The sequence below is a fragment of the Octodon degus genome, unplaced genomic scaffold (genome assembly GCF_000260255.1).
Source record: "Octodon degus isolate 3935 unplaced genomic scaffold, OctDeg1.0 scaffold00009, whole genome shotgun sequence".
Taxonomy (NCBI): Eukaryota; Metazoa; Chordata; class Mammalia; order Rodentia; family Octodontidae; genus Octodon; species Octodon degus.
Genome location: NW_004524585.1, coordinates 30,699,880 through 30,721,585, shown reverse-complemented (window position 1 = coordinate 30,721,585; position 21,706 = coordinate 30,699,880). Strand labels below are relative to the sequence as shown.

The 21,706-nt window shown below is 37.2% G+C and overlaps 1 protein-coding gene across 4 annotated transcripts in view; it reads left to right on the top strand.

The window, feature by feature from the left end:
- The window catches only part of Slf1 (SMC5-SMC6 complex localization factor 1), a 75,788-nt gene extending 54,619 nt beyond the window's left edge, over positions 1-21,169 (top strand). For all 4 annotated transcript variants that reach the window (XM_023708510.1, XM_004625482.2, XM_023708509.1 and 1 more), the window contains 7 exons: positions 6,248-6,395; positions 12,919-13,052; positions 14,428-14,591; positions 15,356-15,486; positions 17,338-17,430; positions 17,834-18,016; positions 20,425-21,169. In XM_023708510.1, coding sequence (XP_023564278.1) covers positions 6,248-6,395; positions 12,919-13,052; positions 14,428-14,591; positions 15,356-15,486; positions 17,338-17,430; positions 17,834-18,016; positions 20,425-20,933 — 1,362 coding nt within the window. In that variant the 3' untranslated portion in view covers positions 20,934-21,169. The remainder of the gene's footprint in view (positions 1-6,247; positions 6,396-12,918; positions 13,053-14,427; positions 14,592-15,355; positions 15,487-17,337; positions 17,431-17,833; positions 18,017-20,424) is intronic.
- Positions 21,170-21,706: the final 537 nt, after the last annotated feature.

Here is a 21,706-nt window from a genome sequence, read left to right as displayed (position 1 = left end):
TTTAGCGGAACCAGGGATTGAACTTAGGCCCTTGCACTTGCCAGGGAAGCACTTATTCTACTGAGCCATCTCCCCAGCCCATATATATTGTTAAAACATGATAACTTCATTCTTAACTTTTATATTTTTTACAGTTGTAGACTTTTTTACTTTCTGCTATAATTTTTTACTTTCTAATACAGAGGTTGTCTTTGTTTTTGAAAGTGTCAGTAACAATTATTTTATAATCCATATCCGATTATTTCAGTATCTGAAGTTTTGGTAGGTCTCTCTGTTGATGTTCCTCGTATTTTCTTCTCTTGTGCTTTGTATTTTGTTTTACATCTTTTATTTTATCTCCCAACCTAGTTATCATATGTTTTTTATGTATGTATGTATTTATTTATTTATTTGTATTTTAGAGAAGGGTCTACAGGGTGTTCAGGGTCTCACTCCTAGATTGGACTTGTAGTGATTCACCTGTTTACAGCCTCCCACTAATGGGGATTACAGGTGTGCACCACCACGGCCAGTCTCAATTGCTGTCTGAGTGCGCCCTGGGGGCGGGGCCAGCATGGCAGGCCCCGGCATCAAACGTCTGGCCCCTGTGCCTGCTTGCAGGCACTTGAATCTGTTGAACTATTTGGCCATCCCTAACATTTGTGTGCTATAAATTACATAGGAAAAAATATATGTGGAAATACTTATAGCTGAGATACATAATTGTGTTTTGTGGAGCTAGGGGAAAAAAAGCTTTTTTATTTTGTTTTTAAAGTCCTAGCTTAAGCACATCCATAGCACATGTGCCACATCAGTACCATTGAAAGTTATAAAAGATTTGCCATCACTGGCCTAAGCCTAATTCCCAATAAGCCAAGAGCCTGAAAGGCCTCACCTATGAGGCAAAATGTATCAAAAGCAAAACCCACACTGTCTTTTTGCTTCCCTTTACACTGTTCAGGACCCCTCAGACATACTGACTATGCAATGTATAGCACACAATTTGATTTACTTTTAATTCACATATATTTGAAATAATCTCAGCTGTCTCGATTGAATTGGAAAACTCCACGGTGTGATGTCCTCTAGCTTTGTCTGTCTTGCCTTAGCCTATACATTCTTAGGTTATTGCCTAATAATTTCTCATAACTTGTTGTCTCCTTTTCATAAGGTTTTTAAAAATATTTTATGTAATGTTTTGGTTTTCTAAAAATTAGAAGTCACCAGCCTTTTATTAACAAAATCATACATCATTGTTGGGTTTTAAACAATTGAGGTTAAGAAGTGTCAGATATTGCATCAAGTTATAGTTAGACTCCTGCAAGGGACTGCACCCAGGTGAATGGGTACCTTCTTTTCCATATATCTGATTTTAAAAGAAGTATGATGGTGCAAATGTGTAGAAATAGAAGACATTCATCTGAATTAGAATTCTTTCTCATTGCCGCTTGAGTGTAGTACTCTTCAGCTAAAGCTTTATAAATTATCATCTGCTTACTTACTTTTTATACAACAGAATCATTTAGGGTAAAAAAATGTTGCTTTATTATAGGGCAATTCTTTTTTCATCAATAAGATTTCATAAATGAAATTGCTCCTTGATAGCTGAAAACATGATAAAATCTGACATTTTCACAATTTTACTGAATCATCAAAGGACAACCACAGAAACACTAATGTAAATAGTAACAGATTTATACATATTTAACTTGAAGGTTTTTGTTCAAATTTATAAATAAGAGCAACATATTTGAGAAGCAATCTGCAATAAATTATAACATCAGTTATAATATGAAAACTGGTTTTAAATTTTGCAAATTAATATTTTATTTAACATTTGAATTGCTTAAATTCACATAGATTGCTTTTCTTGTATTACCTTTCTGTTAGAATTCATTCTCGTACTTAATTAAATCTTTTTTGGCAGTTTCCAGTTTCAAGAATTCCATGCATGTTCACAGACATCATTTTCCGTACTGTAAAGCATTTGTTTCTTGATTTGCTGAGTTGAAGCATTCAATTTAAGTCATTAGCTAAACAGAAGTCCTCAGTTTATGCTAATATTGTTTTGTCATAATGTCAATCAGCAAGTAGTACAGAGTGACACAATGGCAGTGAATTTTATTGTCATTAATCTGAGAAAGCTTTGGGCTCTCCTTGGCAAAGAGCAGAGGTGGGCTGTGTCAAGGTTGTGGAGGAGCTGCAAATTTCAGTGAGCTTTGGTGTTAGTCCCATGTTCCTTTGAGATGTTCTTAGGTGCTACTGAAGCATAACCCTACAATTATAGGTAGAAATGGAAGCCAGTTTATATGTAAAGATAAAAAAATTGAGGCTAAAGAGTTTAAGTAACTTATTCAAGGTGTCACAGCTTGTTAGAGCACAGGCTTGACTAGAGGCCAAGTGTCTGCAGTAGCACACTTTCTCATGTTTCGAATGCCAGTGTTTAAAACTGGAAGAGACACAGTGCGTGTTTGTGTGCGTCTTTCCAACACGGTAGTTTGTCACGTGCTGCAGTGGGTGTTTTATGGAAACCCCTAACCTGGGAGTCACAGGGACAAGATGCTACTTTGTTCTGTATTGCAGAGTTCTCAGTTTGGGGAAAAGCTCCAAGTTTATGAACTGGAGATTACTTTTACTGACAGATTATGGCGAAGTGAGTTTAGAGAATATCTGGCAGTAAGAGTTTAACACATTGGAAAAGAGTCTCAGGGAAATAGATGTCACATGTGCAAATCCTTTCTATCTTTATTGCTTTGTTAATTCTGAAAGTATTATGTTCTTTCAGCTTTAGCAAACATTGCAGTATTCCGAGAAAGTCATTTTTCTTTGCTGATTTATTTGTGCTCTTCTTATAACCCTCCTCTGAAGCATAGGTATCCATCACACCAGACATAGCACCTTCTACACAGTGTGTACAGTGCGTGCAGTCCAGCGAGGGCTAGTGTCTTGGCCTAGCGCCCACAGTGAGTCTTGTAGTGAAGTGTATTGCATACAAGGATCCAAGAGCCCAATGTGAGAGTCTTTTTCATAGGAATTTACTGTTAGAAAATTATTATAATTCTTAATATTGAACAATGCATGTGTGTTCGCTAATGGCACACAAATGAGAATGTCTGTGGCAGAATCTTCATCAGGATGGTAAAGAAGCCATGCCATGCACTGTGATGTGTACCTGGAACCTCAGTCCTCTGGGAATGCTCTCGGCAAGTAGAAGGCAGTGGTGCTGTCTCCCATTCACAGATTCCGACCTGGCAGCTTCAGCCTCTGTGCTGTGGCCCCAGATCAGAAAAGGAAGAAGCTTTGTGCTTCTTTGCATGATAACCATGAAGTTTAAAGTCCCCTCAGCCCCAGTTCAGCTTAAGAATCTCTCCCCGAGATTATATCAGGACCTGCTAAAATGTAGTCCACTGCCTCATGGTGTGATAGGGCGCCAGAGGACCTGCACCCTTGCTGTGATCCTTGCAGAGGTTACCTTCAGGAAAAACCACTTGGCAAGCCTGACATACTCGCTACAGCACTGTTTGGCCGTGTTGGCACAACAAACCAGAAATAGAGACCTTCCCATTGAAATCATTTGTGCAATTATCCCTGAAGAAATGATGTCATAATAAACTGTACAGACCTATAAGAAACTGGTTTGCTAAGAGCAGGGGAAACAAATCCCCTACACACTGAGTGTTCTGAATGCTGGGAATTTCTATGCAGCTAATCCCATGTTAGGCATGCTGTGGTGTTATGGGAGAGCACAACAGCTGTAATCTATATGGATACCATTAAAACCTTTTCCATTACCCTCTGTCCCACTGTTGAGTGTTTTTTTAAAATGTGTGCAGCCCACCTAGACAACATGTATTAAGAACAGGAATTTCAATTAGCTATAATTTCATTTTGAAAAAAATGTTGGTTTAAAATTAAATGTGCGTAATTTTTTTACATGTCATAGTTTACACTGAATTTTGTGATTGAGAAGGATATTTTTAAACATGGGATAAAACACACTAGAAGGCCTTTGTACCTTGCTATGTTTTATAGAAATTTAATGCTTATTATGAAAGAGATATTATACAATAGTATTCATACTTTAAAAACTGATCTGTACTGCCAGAGAAGAAGAGAATTGGGGAGGGGTTAGGAAGGCCTGGGGGATTATGGGGAGATGGCATGATCATATAAATATATCAAGTAGAGGCCTGTTATTCCATAGAAGTAATATGAAATAGAAAATAAATTGCCATAGGGCTTACCATACACCAACCCCCACGTACAAACCAATCTCTGTACATCTCCCAGTTACATAGAGTGTGTAAAACATAATTTAATAATTATAATTGAATCATTCTTTGTCTTTATTTAAATTTGCCAGTGTTTTTATTATGTTTTTCAAGTCTTTTTTGGAAAATGTCTTTTAGGTAAATGTAAAGGGAAATTTGGTACTTGTTAAATGGTAAAAGAGGCAATTGTCTGCTTTCATGGTCTTCTGTAATCCTGTTACGAGAATGCCGCAAAAGCCAGGTGTTTCCTCATTTTAATGGTGCTATCACCTGACTAAACCACTTGACAGCATTAGATCAAACTATTTTTCTGCTTTATTTTTTAATTAATTTTATTGAAAAACAAATAGCAGTGAGACAGTTTCAAAACTGATTAATAGGACAGTTTCAATAATTAATACATTGCATATTGTCTTCATAGTGGTTATTCATAATACAAGATGCAGACATGATATCCTGTCCAGGCACTATTAGTACAAATCTTTCTATTCATTAAGTTAAGAGAAAGTAGCTATATATCTATCCTAACTATTTTGTATATACAGATACAAAAGGGGCCTTCATTTGTATCCGCTTTTTTTGTTTATTTTTGTCAGAGATGGGTATTTCATTGCCATTTAAATATCGTAGGTGCGCGAATTCAGCAAAATGACATCCTGTAACTCAGTGATGTCCCAAATTTTCTGATAAAGGAGATTATGGGGCCACAAAGGAAAGTGATTGCTGATGTAGAGTGTGCCTAAGGAGAGTCACATGGAGAGGAAACATTCTCTCAGGCTTTCACAGAGAGCAAATTGATCAAGCAATGGCTATGACTCATCCACATGGCTGACACTGACAAAGGACCTACAACCTGTGGTACACGGTTTCAGGGTCAATCTTGAGGGGATTTGACTGACCTTGTCAGATACAAAAGTTACATTTCTTGTTATATAGGTCTTGCTTTATCTTGGTTTTAACCATCCAGTAGAAAAGTATAAAAACAAGGTATAAAAAGTAAAGCCTATTAATATTCTGAGCTGTAAAAAGCTCAAGTCAACAACTTCTGACATTGCCAGTCCTACAGATAACCCACTACTATTATAGACTACTGGACTATGTTGGATTATTTTGCTGAATTCACGCACCTACGATATTTAAATGGCAATGTAATACCCATCTCTGACAAAACTAAACAAAAAAAAGGGGATACAAATGAAGGACCATTTTTGTATCTGTACACCAAACTATTGGCAGTTTGTTGTAAACTTCGTATATGTTCCTAGATGTTTTATTAACTACTTCATCATTATACTAGTTGTGTATCCCTAATCTAAAATACTGTGAGGTCCAAAATGTTTATTAGCATGATGCCACAGTAGGAAATTGCATAGCTGATCACATGACGGGTCAAAGTCAACTTATAAGAGCACTAAAATGTTGTGTAAGATTACCTGCAGGCTATGTGTATAAGGTAAATATGAAGCAGAACATAAATTTTGTGTTTGACTTTGGGCGCTATCCCCAGTGTACCTACTTTATGTAGTATATGTATCAGTACATACACATGCATGGGTTTATCTAATTCCAAAGTCTGAAATCTGAAACTTCTGGTGCCAATTTTTGCACGTAAGGAATACCCAAAATAAATGTATCTAACATATATATTATATATGTGTGTATACACATATATACACAGATATATACATCTATACATATGTATATGTAGAATATAAGTATATATATATATATATACACACACATACTTATATATATAGAGAGAAGAGAGAAGAGAAGAGAAGAGAAGAGAAGAGAAGAGAAGAGAAGAGAAGGATGGATAGACCAAAGAGAATTAGGGAGGGAGTTAATTTGCTAGGATTCTTAAGAGTATCCCTTAAGATTAGTATACCCTGTATTTTTAAATAGCCAAGTTTGGTGTCTCAACACAGAATTAAAAATACACACAGAAATTCTATATTCTAATGTAGTTTAGTAATATTTTTCCATCTTCATGTTAGGTCTTCAAACATGAGCTAGCTTACTTACTGACTGGAATTCTCGGAGCAGCAATCGATTATTGGATCTTCCTTGGTCTTAAGATAGGTAGAAACGTGATGCGACACCTGTCTGACGACTTAGGGAGTTACATTGCCCTCTCCTGTGATGGTAAGTGTGTCCGTCATGTTTTTCTTAAATCCATTGTAGAAATTAGTTTTGAGTTTCCTTGAAACAGTCTCTAATCTATAACATATGTTCATAAGAAGCTTTCCTTAAGGTAATTATAGATACATATGCACAAACATATACAGACATGAATAATATAAAGTGGAAAATAAAATTTATTAATAATGTGCCCACCACTATTAACTTTTAATGTTTTGCCACTAGAGAATATTAAACATTTTCATGTAATTGAGTTCATTCTTTATATATATGTATTTTGTATTATTATTCTGAGCTTATTACAGAAGGCTACCTTCCTTATATATTATTTATTATCCAAAAATGTTATTTTGATGGTTTTATAAAAGTCAATAGTAGTGTGGAAAATACTACTTGGAAATAAATTATTATATAGTTGCATATAATATCAATATTTTAACTAAAAATTATAATGAATGTATCTGTATACATTAGACAGATTTTAAATCTGTTTATTCCCATAGATTCACTCTTTATGAGACATAGATTCACTATTTTAAGTATAGTTTTCATTGTCATGTTAAAGTCGTGCTTCCAGCACCTGTAAGTCTTTGTATCATTCAAGTTGAGTGGAAAGCATTGCTGCTCTCTGATCTTATCTGTGCTGTATGAATCATTGCTAGGTCTTTTCACTTTTGAACACCTAATAGTATTAAATAAATCCACTGAATCAGAATATTTGTTAGAAAGCCTTTCAGATTTATTTGGTTTATATCACTAGTTCTGACATTCTCTTCTGTGCGTATTGCTGTGTAATTTTTTAATATAAAAAAGCTGCTGGGGGTTGGAAGGTTACCTCAGTTGTCTAAAGCCCCTGCTTGGACAAAATCAATGAGGGGCAAGAGACTGCAGTTTGATTCCCAGGACCACATGCCCCAACAGACCCGCCCTTAAGGCAGCCTGAGTCAGCCAAAAAAAAAAGAGTCCTTCTCACAGGGGCTAGCCTCATAGCTCAGTGGACTAATGCGCTTGCTTAGGCAGATGCAGTGGCCAGGATTCGATCCCCAGCCTGCCATGCCGGCCCTATCCCCAGGGTGCACTAAGAGGGAGATTGAGAGTGGGCATGGTGGCATGCACCTGTAATCCCAGCACTTGGGAGGCTGAAAACAGGAGAATCATTACTAGTCCGATCTACGTAGTGAGATCCTGTAGACCCTTAGACCCTGCCCTAAATTTAAAGAAAAAAAAAAAAAAGCTGCTTTTTTGTTTTCTAAATTCTGGTGCTCTAATAAATGTGCAAGGACAAAGTAAACAATTTATATGCATAAGTGTCTCGCTTTTCCTCCTCTTCCAATTATCAACTTTAATTATATAAAGTTTTCTTACATACATGGGAGGGTTGTTTTTGAAGCAGCTCCTGACTGAGAGAGGCTTCCGTAAAGCCCAAGTACATTTCCTGTTTTGTAAGATTGAGCGCTCTCTCTCTCTCTCTCTCTCTCTCTCTCTCTCTCTCTCTCTCTCTCTCTCTCTCGTGTGTGTGTGTGTGTGTGTGTGTGTGTGTGTGTGTGTGTGTGTAAAACCCCAGATTCTTAAAAGGAACATGTTTAAACCACTGAGCTTTTTGTGGCTCTCTGTGTAGAAGATGATTTTTCTATATATGCTGTCAGTATTTTAGACTACCAAATAGGTATTCAGTCTTGCTGCACATATGTTTCAGTGCATCTTGGATAAAGAAAAATTCTTCAATCTGCTGTCAATCACACAGATACTTTGAAGAAAGATTTCAGAATAGGAATCCAGGTTATAACTGGGTTTGGGATTTATTTGATGGTGCCCTCTGCAAAGAAAGGTCTCTTTTTATAGTACCAAAGTTGGGAGATTTTTATCTAAAGCATTTTATCTCCTTTCTTTTTTTCTTGTTCATTGAGCTGAGGATGTGATGGCAGTTGCTTTTGTGGACTGGCTGTCTTTTGTTGAGTGACTTTTTAACGTTTTGTAGCTCAAATTCAATCTTCCTTTAGAACCTGTATCATTTCTCTTGCACCATTCCTACCAAATAGTTGAGTGCTTTTTTTTCTTTCTTTTTTTCTTATCCTCTTCACAAACTCCAGATTCTGGCATTGTTTGCTATGGTAAGAAGCACATATTTGGCTAGCAGAACTTGTTTCCATTCTGTAGTAAAACCACATTGAGTTTGGGGACCCAAGACAGGATGAGGTGATCACTTGTTTCCAGTGCACAGTAATTCCCTTTAAAGAAACATAATGTATGTTCTAGATTAGCCAAGTGCATGAAATAATGAGCCTGTGAAGGAGTTCTGTGTACAGTTCCTCGCTTGAGTGCTCTCTCTTCTGTATTCCAAAGTTCTCTTTTCTCGAAAGCAGCACATTGACACCCAGGAATCTAGTATTGTTCTTAGTTTTCACATGTCGAGTTTTATTTTGCTTTTAGTGCCACTGGGTTAAATCCAGTGCCTTTTACACTGTTACATCCCCAGCCTATTATTATTATTATTATTGTTATTATCATTTTGAGAGAGAATATCAGTAAGATGCCCATGCTGGGTTTGGTCTGTGATCTTCCTGTCTGAGGCTGACAGACCTCTGGGATTATAGGCATCTGTCATTATATACAGCTTCACATAAAAACTGTAAGTCCCATAGGTTTTGAGTCTGTAACTGTTTTGAGCTAAAACCTAACTTTAATGTTGCTGTTACAATCCTTTTAACAGAATGATTACTTTGGTGTCAGGTATCTGTAGCTGATCATTAGTATTTAAAACTGGAGATCAGGTTGTTTGAACAATTAGTTTTAAGCCTTTCCTTAGTCTTCTCAAACATACATGTATGGGTGGTTTCTTCTTAGGCATCAACAGGCTGTCTAAAAGTTTCTAACATCTGTTTCTAAAACTTGTTCAAATTAATATTTTACTAGTTTTTAGCTGTCAGTAAAACTTGGTTTAATCTGGTCAGGAGACAGAAGTCAAGGGGCCACTTCAACCTTAAAGCAGTACTTTTTGTATAGCTGATAAGCACAATAAAATTAAACCATTTGTTTATTCTGGTTGAATACCATGCTTACTCTGCAGTTGAACTAGGTATTCTAATACTGTCCATTGTGTTTATATTCCTGTGGAAAATTTGAAGATCATTGTTAGTGACGCTTGCTTTTTTCTCTCTGGATATTCCTACACGTGGTTTTCTTTTCTCTTTTTAACATTTCTTTGCATTATGCTTTAACTCATTGTCTGTTGCCTGTTCTAATTCATGAGGAAAGGTTATGGTGTAGCTATTTTGTTCTTAGTACTTCCAGTTGAAGATATTGACCCATCTCTCTTATTTAAGTCTCATTTTTTGTGAAAAGTAGGGCATGGGTGTTCCACAAGACAACTGAAGCCCTTTGTCTCTGCTTGTTTGTTTGTTTTCAGAGGGGCACAGTATTAGGGGGATCAACTGCAGGGATGTGGTACCACTGAGGTATATCCCCAACCCCTTTTATTTTTTTTTTATTTTGAGACAGTATCTCAGTTAATTGCTCAGTTGCTCAGGTTGGACTTCTACTTGTGATTCTTTTTGACTCTGTCTCCCAGAACGCTCTCATTATGGACTGCACCTCCATACCTGGCTAAAATCCTTTCTTACTTCCATCAGATCTTACAGCCACCAGTTCCATATAGATGCCATACTCTTTTATTTCTAAACACTTTGGACAGTAAGAGCTTCTTTAACGCCATACTGTCTGAAATCTATTTTTAATGCCTAATCAAAATCCAGAGTGTTGGCTTAAACTATTGGTTAGCAAACTTTTTAAATGTAAAGTACCAGGCACATAGTGCTGTGGCTCTGAAGGTCTTGTGGTCTCCTCTGCATTTGGGGTAAGAGAGCAGAAACAAATGAGCACGGCTGGAAGCCAATAAAACTTTGTTCATACAGGCAGCAAGCTGTAGTTTGCTAATCCTTGGCAACTAATTTCTTCTGCTGTTTCAGTAGGAAAGAATACACATCGTTAAAATTTATTATTTTTTTATAGCTTGGAGACTTTAATAAAACTCCTTTAACCTAAGATATCATTCTTTCCCTATTACTTTCAACATTTTTATTCAATTTGCTTTTTCATCTATTTTAATTTCTTTCCCTGCATCAGTCTTCTTACATAAGTTTATATTTTCACTAATTATTTCAGTAAAAATGTTTCTATTGTTACCATGCATTCAACAAATTGATACTGGCATTTTACCAGTCACTTCATAGATGTAGCGAAGTTAGAACATGAAACATGGCGCTTGCTCCTTTAGAGCTTTCAGTGGGAGAAGCAGACTGTAATTAAGTTAATATATCATTATGCATCATTGAAACACAGGGCCCTGAACAAGAAAACAAGGTACTGAGAGGGGAAACTTACTTTATGGTGAGCGGTCATGGGTTGCAGGGTAAGCAGAAGTTTGGCAGAGTCAGGGACAGTGCTCAGTCACAAGATAACATGTACCAGGGTTCTGAGGGAGGAAGGCAGGCAGGAGCTGATCTGGGGAGGCTCCTGACTGAAGGCTGGCGGTGCCATCATGGGAGGAATGGCCAGTGTAAGATCCAAAACAGGAGAAGGCAGTGTGTGGGGGAGCTCTCAAGTGATGTGGAGGAATTAGATGGTGCTTAAGCAGGCATGATCTGATTGACTTTCTAAAAAAATTGTCCTGGCATCGTGTTCTGTAATGACTTACTGTTATCTGTCACTCATTCATCTGTAAAATACTGAATGTTTTTCTGTGGAGGTTAGTGACATGCTTCTGTGAAGGCCAGCAAAGTGACCCTGCTCTTGAAAGCCTACAGTAGGGCTAAGTTGTTCATGTTCTTGTGTCCATCTGTCATTTATCACTACCTGGTAATGTGTAGATCCATTTGGGGGTTGTATTTCCAAGCCTCTCCTTAGGTGAGTAATTCCATCAAGAAGTTCCAGTGTGGGATAACCTCCCGCACACTGTACAGCGCACAGCATCTCTGCTGTGCTTTTGCCTATTCAATATAATAAGCTGTGATGATCGGCTTAGCTTTAGTAGTAGTAGAAGAAAGGTTGTAAACAACTCTTTTCTCATTTCCAACTCTTTAAAACTGTGTCTCAGTGCTTGCCTGGAAAGCACAAGGGCCTGAGTTCTATCCCCGGTTCTGAAAAAAACAAAAAACAAAAAACTGTGTCTCTGTTGGGGCTCTTTGGAAAGGGACTGTGAAGTCAGCAGCCATGTCTCTTTGGGTCTAGGCGAATCTGGTTAACTCCTGCTCCTGCCTGGAGCCATTTGCCCAAAGGTTTATTAAAGACTCACACATGGCATTTTGACACCGCACCACCTGCACGTGTGTTTAGGTGAGGCACTTTCTCAATCTAGATACTGATTAGGTGTTGGCTGGCTACCTGGTTTTTGTGGGGAGCAGTGCTGTGCCCTGTAGGGTGTCTGCTCATCCTAACAGTATTCCCTTCCCTAGTGTGACACCCACATATTCCCAGGGAGCAAAATCCTCCTCTCTCCCTTGAGAACTCACATAGATCAAGGTCTATCGGAGCGACAGCTTTCTGTGCAAGTGTCTGAGCAGGGCAGTCAAATGTCTCCGCCATCTTTTCATCTGCTGTTTGACCTGTGTATTTTGCTAATTCTGACTTATTTACTCTTAAGGTTTATAGTCTGCCTTATCAAATAATATCACACTTTTCTAATATACTATTTTTAGTTCTTTCCATATCCTATTGTTTGGTCTCCTTCTTTAATGACAGTTCCATTATGTTATCCACTCTGTTGCTTATAGAGAGAGAATTCATGATGTTAAAGAGATTACCTGAGAGACAGTCACTCTAGTACTTTATCACTTTCAATTCTTTGCATATGAATATTTGCATCCTACTAGAGCACTTGGCATTTGGGGGCAGAAGAGACTTGAGTACCTTGGTTGTGTCACCGTTAGTGAATACACCCTGTAATGGAGTCACGTACAGTCAGTCTCCTGTTTTTGTTTACCTTCTTCCCTTGCAGCTCTCTTCTTCCTTTTCAGTGACAGGTCTCATGGCTCTCATCAGTGGAAGCTGTCTCAGCCCTCTCTTCCTATCAGCTAAACACATATTGGAAATTCAGTACATTTGTATTTAGAACATGTGTTTAAAAACTTAAGAACTAAGTACTGATTTTCCAAGAGTAAGCCTGTCACAAGAACAGACCCTTAATGTCAGTTGTAAAATACAGTGATAAAATCCCATGTATTTTTATATTCTCATAATATTGTCTATCTACTCTGTATATATGTAATTTTAAGATCTTCATTTGAAGTAATAAAAAGTAATGATTACTTTTCAAATGTGAGAACCTGCCCCATAAAAAATTTGCTCTCAGAAGGAAAGGAATAAGAAAATCATGTATATCTTATGGTTTAAAATTTTACGGGTAAATCTCACTCTGTAAGAACTATCGCTTAATGGGATGAAATCCAGTCAGAAAATAGTCTATAGGAAAAAAAACAAAACTGTATAGGATGTAGTAGTAACTGTATTTATTTCTCTTGTTTTTCTGCAGACTTTTCTTCACAAGAACTAGAAGTTTTCATTTGTTCCTTTTCCTCCTCCTGGCTTCAGATGTTTGTTGCAGAAGCAGTCTTTAAAAAGTATTTCTTCGAGAATTCTTCCGAGCTACTATCTCTTCAGAAAATGGTAAGCATTGCTGTCTCCTAACTCTCTGTTTCTGAGGTGTGAGTTCATGAATTCAATTTTAAAATATTGTTTTTTCTAATAAATGGATAGGGCATAAGTCATAAAACCAACTTGTGGAAGACCTGATATTTTTCTATCTCAAAAATAGATTAGTGAATAGAAATTTTAGCTGGTTTTTTTTTTAGCATAATTAACTGTTGGTAACCCAAATGACATAAAAGAGTCTTTATTTTCTAAGCACTTACACAAAATGTAAGATTATTATTTTGGACTAGATCCAAAGCAATTCTGTGTGGTATTTAAGGTGGCTAAACAGCTGAATGTATGAGTGCTGTGTCCTGGATTAACGCCCTCTAAGTTCCATTTCATCCATCGTTTTCCAGTTTTGTCCTGGCCATCTTTAGGTAGCATTAAGATCTAGTATCTCCAAGAGCCGGCCAAATAGCTCAGTGGATTAAAGCACCTGTAAGCAGGCCCAGGGACCAGGGGTTTGATCCCCAGGCCTGCGGTGCCGGCCCCATCTTTGGGGCGCGCTCAGACAGCGATTGAGACTGGGTGTGTTATTACTCACTTGCCATTGTCAGCACCCTGAGAGGCTGAGGCAGGCTCAGGCCCAGCCAGGGAACTTGGTGAATTTGCAAGGCCCTGTCTCAAAATTATAGATATAAGAAGGGCTGCAGCATAGCTCAGAGTGAAAGCCCTGAATTATATCCCCAGTGTGGCAAAAGGACAAAAGGGAGGGAGACAGGAAAGAAAGGAATTTGTTCACCAGTTTGATGGAGCAAATTGTATGTGTAGTAGTACAAGAACATGTTCATTCTTTATTCTATTTATCCTGGATTTATTTTCTGTTAAGATCATTATGAAAATGGAAATGACAAATACCAGTTATTTAAAATTAAAAAATGTTAAAAAAATAAATAAATAAAAATAAAATTAAATTAAATTAAATTAAAAAATGTTAAGATACCCAGCACTCTGGAAAGCTGAGGCAGGAGCATCCCAAGTTAGAGATAAGCCAGTGTGACTTAGGCAAAAATAAGAAATGAAAAGAGCTGAAGCCGTAGCTGAGTGCACAGGCCTTGGATTCAGTCCCCAGTACTGAAAAACAAAGCAACAAAACAAAAACAGCTTTCCTGTCTCCTTCAAAAAGTAATTACTTTTGAGAAGGTATTTTTCTTGTCTACATGATACTCTTAATGACAAGGAACTAGCAGCTCTGTATTTTATCAGGTTCAAACAATGAGATGGCAACCTCAGTGGAGAAATTTTTTTAAAAAATTCAATGAAACTTAATGGTGAAATGAATGAAGAGATTATTTTTTTACTGGTCTCTTTGTTGTTAAGAAGCAATGTAACACTATTTTTGCAACAGGTAAATGGCTACTTGCGGGCTTTGGGGAAAGCTAGTGCGCACAGGACTGGGAAGGCACATTTACCGAAGAAAGCCGGACAGCGACCTTGCCCTGAATCTCAGAGAGCCTTACTGATGCTGAATGGCGCGAAGCAGAAGCAAGGGGAAGGGCTGCCCAGGCTGCCGTAAGTGAAGCTCGCGACCAGCCTACAGTGTTTGCAGCACTGCTGTGCTGCGGACCCCAGTCGTGAATTTCAGGTTCTCTGTGGTACTGTCTCGATTGTATTGACTGGATGAAAAGTGGGCTTTAGACCTGTCAGTATGCATGATCAACAGTTTTTCTTTTTGTAGTTCAAGGAACATATGTTATTAACCACATCTCCCCAAAAATTATTCATCAGACTCAAGTCATACAGGTTTTGCTTCGTGATTTGAGTTAGTACTTTTCTACAATAAAGGTGAGATTACAGAATGTGTGGTCAAGCAAGATAGTCTAAATCTTCATTCCAGCTTCCGCCAGATGAGGAATCTCCTCTAAATGCATGCTGTAGAAAACTCAGAGAGCCTGAAATATTTTTGAGAGAGAATAGGATCACATATGAAAATAAGGATGTGGAGCAAAAGCCTGTATTCTAATCTTAGTCTCTCCTTTATTTTTCTCTGCAAAATGAGTTGTTTGGTCACCTTTTTTCTTGACATATTTATAACCTGATTCTCAGTGGGCAGCTGGGGCATGAAGCTATTAAAATGAAAGTTATTGCATAAAAATTTGTTCCTGTGTGGTTCAAATATACTTTAAAATTTAGGAAGCAGTACAAATTGAATGAGAGAGTTTAAATTAAAACAAGGCTAGATTTAAAAAAAAGAAGAAGAAGAAGAAAAAGAACTAATGTATGCTGGCATGCCTTGCTGAAAAACAAGTTTTCGTTATTTCTTTCTTTCCTCTCAGAGAGCTGAACCTTGCTAAATGTTCCCCATCATTAAAAAAATTGAAAAAGAAGTCAGAAGGAGAATCATCATGCTCCAAGGAGAATTGCCCCAATCTTAAAAACATGAATATTCACAAGACTAATCTAAAAGGTACCCCAGATATTTAATTACACTGAGAACTATGCATGGTTGTAGTGAGTGCTTGCGAATTTCACACACTTGTCCTGATGAACGCTTGAACTTAAATATTGGGTTAGGTCCAGAACATACCTTCCTAGACAGAGCATTGTTTTCTTGAACTGTCATTTGTACAAAGCCAGTGATCATTTAATAGCCAGTATAATCAAGCATGCTCCGCTTCCTCCCACTGCCCTTGCAGACTTCACCCGGCATGCTCCACTCATGGGCTCCTTCCAGACTTGCCCGCCTTACATTTCTATTCCACCTCAACCTGTGCTGTTAGGATCAGTGTCTTCTGATTTGAAAGTATAATTCAGCCTTCATCTCTTTTGGTACTAGACATTTTGTGAACAAAGAGCGAGGAGAAGGCTACGTTACATAGCTGTGTTAAGCATATGGGCGCTTTTCTTCTAGGCACAGAGCCCAGACTGTGAAATGTGTTTGGCTTTTGGTTCTAACTGCACTGGAACCTAAGTACCTAAGGGTGGGGTAACCAAGAATAGCACTGTAATAATTCACTCTGGCAACCACTCTACCTAGATACCTCTTGACTCACGAGTATAAACTGTCTTTAGAGAGTCTATACACGGCTGAACCTCTTGTTTATAATGTTTTTAATACACATATTAGCATGATACCCATAGAAATAGGGAGTTAAAGCTCTTACATTGTTTCCACATAAGTTCATAAATCGTTTATCACAAACTCAGAATAACTGTGTGAATCAAAATATAAATATATTAGATGAGATCTTAAATACTAACTTCACAAATCAGTGTTCTTTTATTTTATTGTTTCGGAAGTCAGATGAATATGACTTTAGGCTGAACAATAGAAGGAACTTGGAGAAAGGGGTCAATTGTGAAAGAGAGAAAAACGTGGAAAGCTTTTCTATGCATCTAAAAGGAATGTTTTAGTAGAAGTTATAGAGCTAATCTATAAAAACTGAACACTGTAAAAATGAGCTACTTAGTATTTTATAGCAAGAATAAGCGTAATTTGGTATTTCACTTTGTTTCCCAAGCAGTCACTTACAGGCTTTTAATTTTTTTCCCCCTTATATCAAATTATCACCTATTTTTGACTGATCTTGTAGATATAGATCATCTGAGCCAGCAGGTACTAATTGCATCTTTCCTACAAAAACTTTGTCATTCTATTTGTTACTCTTGTTCAGCTTTAAATGGTACTAGGGGTTTGTGTGTGTGCGTGTGCATGTGTGTGTGGTGTTTATATTAAGATTCCTCCATTTCTCCCTCTCTGTGCTGCTGTAGCCAAGCCAGACAGCCTATTGAGAAGCAGCAAACCATCTGTTAATGGATTTGAAGTTCTGAATTATCCTTGAGTGTGTGGAGGCACTCGTGCCTAGCCAGAAACATTCATTTGAATTAAGCTATAAATGCTGTATAAAAAAGAGCCATATATTTAACACAGGTTCATGAATAAATTTAAGAGAGGGCAGTTGCACTCTAAACTTTTATTGCGGCAAAACCGAGTGTTTTTGGTGTTCTCTGATCATTTGGGAATTTTATAGCAGGATTGAAGCTTTAAACCTTGAACTAGGGTGAGACAATGATCGTGTTAAACCCTTTGCTGTAGACTCTCAGTGCTGAATTGCTGGTAGAACAGACGCCGTATGTATTGGTAGGCTGCTTCCCCCACCCATCCCTCTCAGTGCAAGAGATGTTTAAACCAGCCAGAGAAAAACTTAGGAAATAATTCTGTGGCCTGGGTCCAGATTGCCAAGTTCATGCTCTTTGATGTTTTTCTTTAGTTGATATCTTCTCTTTTCTGGAATAATCGATCAATTTTTTGTGGCAGGAGAAACAGCCCTGCATAGGGCTTGCATAAGCAACAAAGTGGACAAATTGATTTTACTTCTGTCTTTGCCAGGAGTAGACATCAATGTTAAAGGTAAGCTCTAAATCTTTTTCTCATCTTAGTATTTGTGTTGTAATAATTGTATGTCACATTAAGAAGCATAATATAAGTAAATTTATTTAGGAAATTTAAACCATTGCCATAAACAAAAATCAAGAAACCAGTGTGTAATAATTTATAGCTAATGATACAGAAATGTTTTGTTATTTGTGTTTTGATTATATCCCAGCATTAACACTTTAAAATTGACTGTAATTATTTAGTTTATTTTTTCCCAAATGTAGAAATATGATTGCACTTTGAATGTTGTATCAAGCTTTTTTCTTGTTTAATATGAAATACCTACAAAGTCATGCTGATGAGAGAAGGAATCAGTACTTTGCTACCAAAAGTCCTACTTCTGCTGCTTTAAAACTTGCCTTGATTTCTAATTTAGACAATGCTGGCTGGACGCCTTTGCATGAAGCCTGTAACTATGGCAACACAGTGTGTGTCCAGGAAATTTTGCAGCGCTGTCCAGAGGTAGATCTGCTCACACAAGTGGACGGGGTGACTCCTTTGCATGACGCGCTGTCCAACGGACATGTAGAAGTTGGCAAGCTGCTGCTGCGGCACGGGGGTGAGTGCACCTATGCTAAGCGTCTCCAGAAATTAGCCGGGCTTGGGATGAATCCGCTGGCACCAGCTAGCATTTTATACTTAAAATCTGTTAGGAGAGATGCTTTTATTTTGTAATAATGAAAAAAGGAGGGTAAAATGTCTCCTGCAATGTAACCACCCTTTCCTAGTAGTAGTAATAAAAACCCTTTCATATGTGTAGGTCTGCACATATGTATATTTTATTCCACCTATGTAGACTCATATTCGAGTGTATGTTTTTAATTGAATGTGTTTTAAATATTAATCCTTTTACTTAGTATACGTAATGTCTTTCTGAACTAGTCATTTCTGATAGTTTATTCCTATGTGAATAAATATTCAATGTGATTATTTAAATTTTGTTTATTCTTTAGTTCCTGTATGTAAGTGCTTACTCAATGTTACTTTATGCACCGTTTCTTCAGACTATGGACAAGGGAGCCTAGACTGTTTTTCTTCATTCACATTTTGTATTCAGTAAGTTAAAGTGGGAAGATTCAGATGACAGTAGCTTGTGCAAGGATTCTTTGAAGAAGTGAACTTAAGCTTAATATTCATCTGCATTTTCTACTGAGTTTTGATCTTTGTCTTCAGCAAGCCCCTTCCTTTTCAGTGACATTCTTATATCTAAACCTGATACTATAAATTATTTTACATCAATATCTTCCAGCCGATTTGTGTTTTAAAAAGAGAAACAAAAGGAAGCTATGCCTAGTGTATAATACCAAGATTTGTGTAAATTTCCTTTTGCTTTTATTTATATTATTTCTGCAGAATTTAACATGATTTTACCCTATTATTAAACTAGTTCTGCATAAAAACAAAAAGCATATTTTTATTAGATGTTGTTTGTGCTATCTGTATGAATGTGCACCTAAGAAAGGTAAGATAGTGTAAGATGTTTGGTTATTTATAGTCTTCTCCTGCCCCCTAAAGGCCTTAGTGTGTCTGCTTTACTAGTACCATTTCATAATAATCAATATATTTTTTCAGTTTTTTTACCTTCTTAAAAAAAGCATAAATATAATGTTCTGCCACCTAAGTGTTTTATTTTTCTGCTCCTGTTTCTTCCGCTGAATTGTGTATGTGGCATTTGAGCCAGTATTTGATTTTGCTCCAAATAACATAAAATTTATATTAAGTTTACCTTTGTATTAAGTCCAGCTCTTCAGTAGCTTCGAATTCTGTCAGTGCACCTGAATTTTGCTAGCGAAGAGTAGTAAGTGGATGAGCGCCTTGCCCTGGGAGAGCAACCCTACCCACCCTGGCGTCACGAGGCTCTCTGGCCTCACACAGACTAGCCTTCCCTTCTCTGGGTGTGGACCAGTCGTGTGATTAAACCTTATTATAGTGAGTATTGTCTAGTCTTTCTCAGGAACTCAGTTTTGAGAGTAATAATTAGGAGTACATCTCTAAAATCGTTTTAGATATCCATAAATTTTTTTTAAAAGTGGTAACTTGGAGCTTTTTTAAGAATGTAAATTCATGGAAAAGAATCTAATGTTGACTTCGAATTTTTTCCATAAATTATGATTTCATATCCATTATACATTCATGATCAGAGGCCCCATAAAGAGTTTTAGCAGCTGTCTTCTAGTCCTCCAATATGTTGTAAAGGCAGGATCTTCTGACAAAGTCTGCAAGTACTAACACCTTTGTAGCGCCGATAATATTTTCATGACTAAGGTCAATTCTGAGATCTGATTAGTAAAGGTACAGAGTACTCCTGTGCTTCCCTGAGTGACCAAACCCTGTGCCACTGTCTCGATCCTCGCACGCCTCCCTTGCCCGCCAGGATGCAAACTGTTCAGAGCTGCATAGGGACCTAGGAGGGTTCGGCCTGGATAAGGAGATGAGCTCTGAGCTTGATCCAGGAGAAGTCACAGTTTCTTAGGAATCAGGTACCTATGCTAAAATCAAACATAAACAAGGGTAAATACAAAATGTGCTGTATTTCTGTACAAACTTTGCAATCTCCACTTAACCTTTATCAGCCGTGAGAAGGGACAGAACCTTTTTCTCCTGGTGATATGATAAGATAGTCCTAAGACTGTTTTACGGATTTTAAGCTAATTTCTTCTGGGAATACTAAAATCTTTATTTTAAGATGATAGGTCATAAAACTTCATGAACACTTTTGATATTGTTTGTTTAAGTTTTATGTACTTTTAAGTAAACTTTATTAAACAACTGACTAGAATTTTTTTTAAGTGCACCTTTATTAGGCAGTCATTATGAATAGCCTGTTAATTATGTCAACATGAATTAGTAAAAAAACTTGATAAACACAGCCATGAGTGCTTTGGGGAAAAAGAGAGAGAAAACATCTGCTAAGCTGCCAAAATAAAAACGTTGTGCTCTTAACATGGTGCTTTTTCTGTTTCACAGGTCCAGTGCTTTTACAGCAGAGAAACTCAAAGGGGGAATTGCCCTTGGATTACGTGTTGTCACCTCAAGTCAAGGAGGAGCTGTTCGCTATTACAAGAATAGAAGATACAGTGGAGAATTTTCATGCACAAGCAGAGAAACACTTTTACCACCAGCAACTCGAATTTGGCTCGTTTTTACTTAGTAGGATGTTGCTGAATTTTTGTTCCATTTTTGATTTGTCTTCAGAGTTCATTGTGGCTTTCAAGGAGTTGACTCACGTGAATGAGCAGCTCGTGCCTTGTAGAGGTTATGATAGAAGTCCCAGCGCGCACACAGACTGGCTCGTGGATCTTTACGACAGAAACCTAAAGACACTGCAGGAGCTCCCAGACATCCTGAAGGAGCTGCCCGAGAATTTGAAATTGTGCACCGGAGTACATACGGAGGCCTTAGTGGTGACTTTGGAAATGATGTGCTGGTCACAGAGTTTTCATGATGGTGCCACGAAGTATGAGTCAGGTTTCTGAACTTGTTCTCGTTGGCTTTGTCATGTAGTATAGACGTCAGAGCTTTCTGACAGATACTCATTTGATTTATTTATTATCTGACCATTCAGAGTTGCTAAATTTTAAAAATCTCTTGAAAAAGTTCTGCACAACTAAAGTATAAGCTTCTATTTCCAGGATATAGAAGTTGATGAAGTTTTTAAAAGAAACATTTATTTGATTTTATTAGTCTTTTATTAATAAACTACTTTTATTAATCTTTTTGTTCTTGATATTTATTTATAGTATACATGTACAAAGTTAATTTAAATGTTTTTTTAAAGTCAAAGTATGAAAATCCTCTATTCTAGGTCTTAAAATCATGGCAAAGATACTCATAAAATGTCTGTCTGTGCACTTGTAACACCCTTTCTTCTCTGCATAGGCTGATGGACTAAAAATATGCTTTTAGTTTTGTGCATTTCTAAAATAAACAGTTCTAAAATTTAATTTGGTGCTTTAATGCAGTTAATATACGAAGTCTGATGATGTAGTCCTTTGGTCTGTTTTATTTTAGCAGTTCATATACAAAATGTACCACTTCATATAACAAATATTGTTAAAATGAAAACATTTTGCTGCATAATAATTTTTATTAAACATTAACATTTCACGTGGCATCTAAGTAACAGAGGTCAGGTCATCTAAACTCTGAACTTGCAGTATGAATCCACAGAGTTGTAATGTTTCAGTGGGTAGTTTTTTCCTAATAGCAACTTATAGTACAGTAAAAGACCAGGCAGCGATAATAGCCG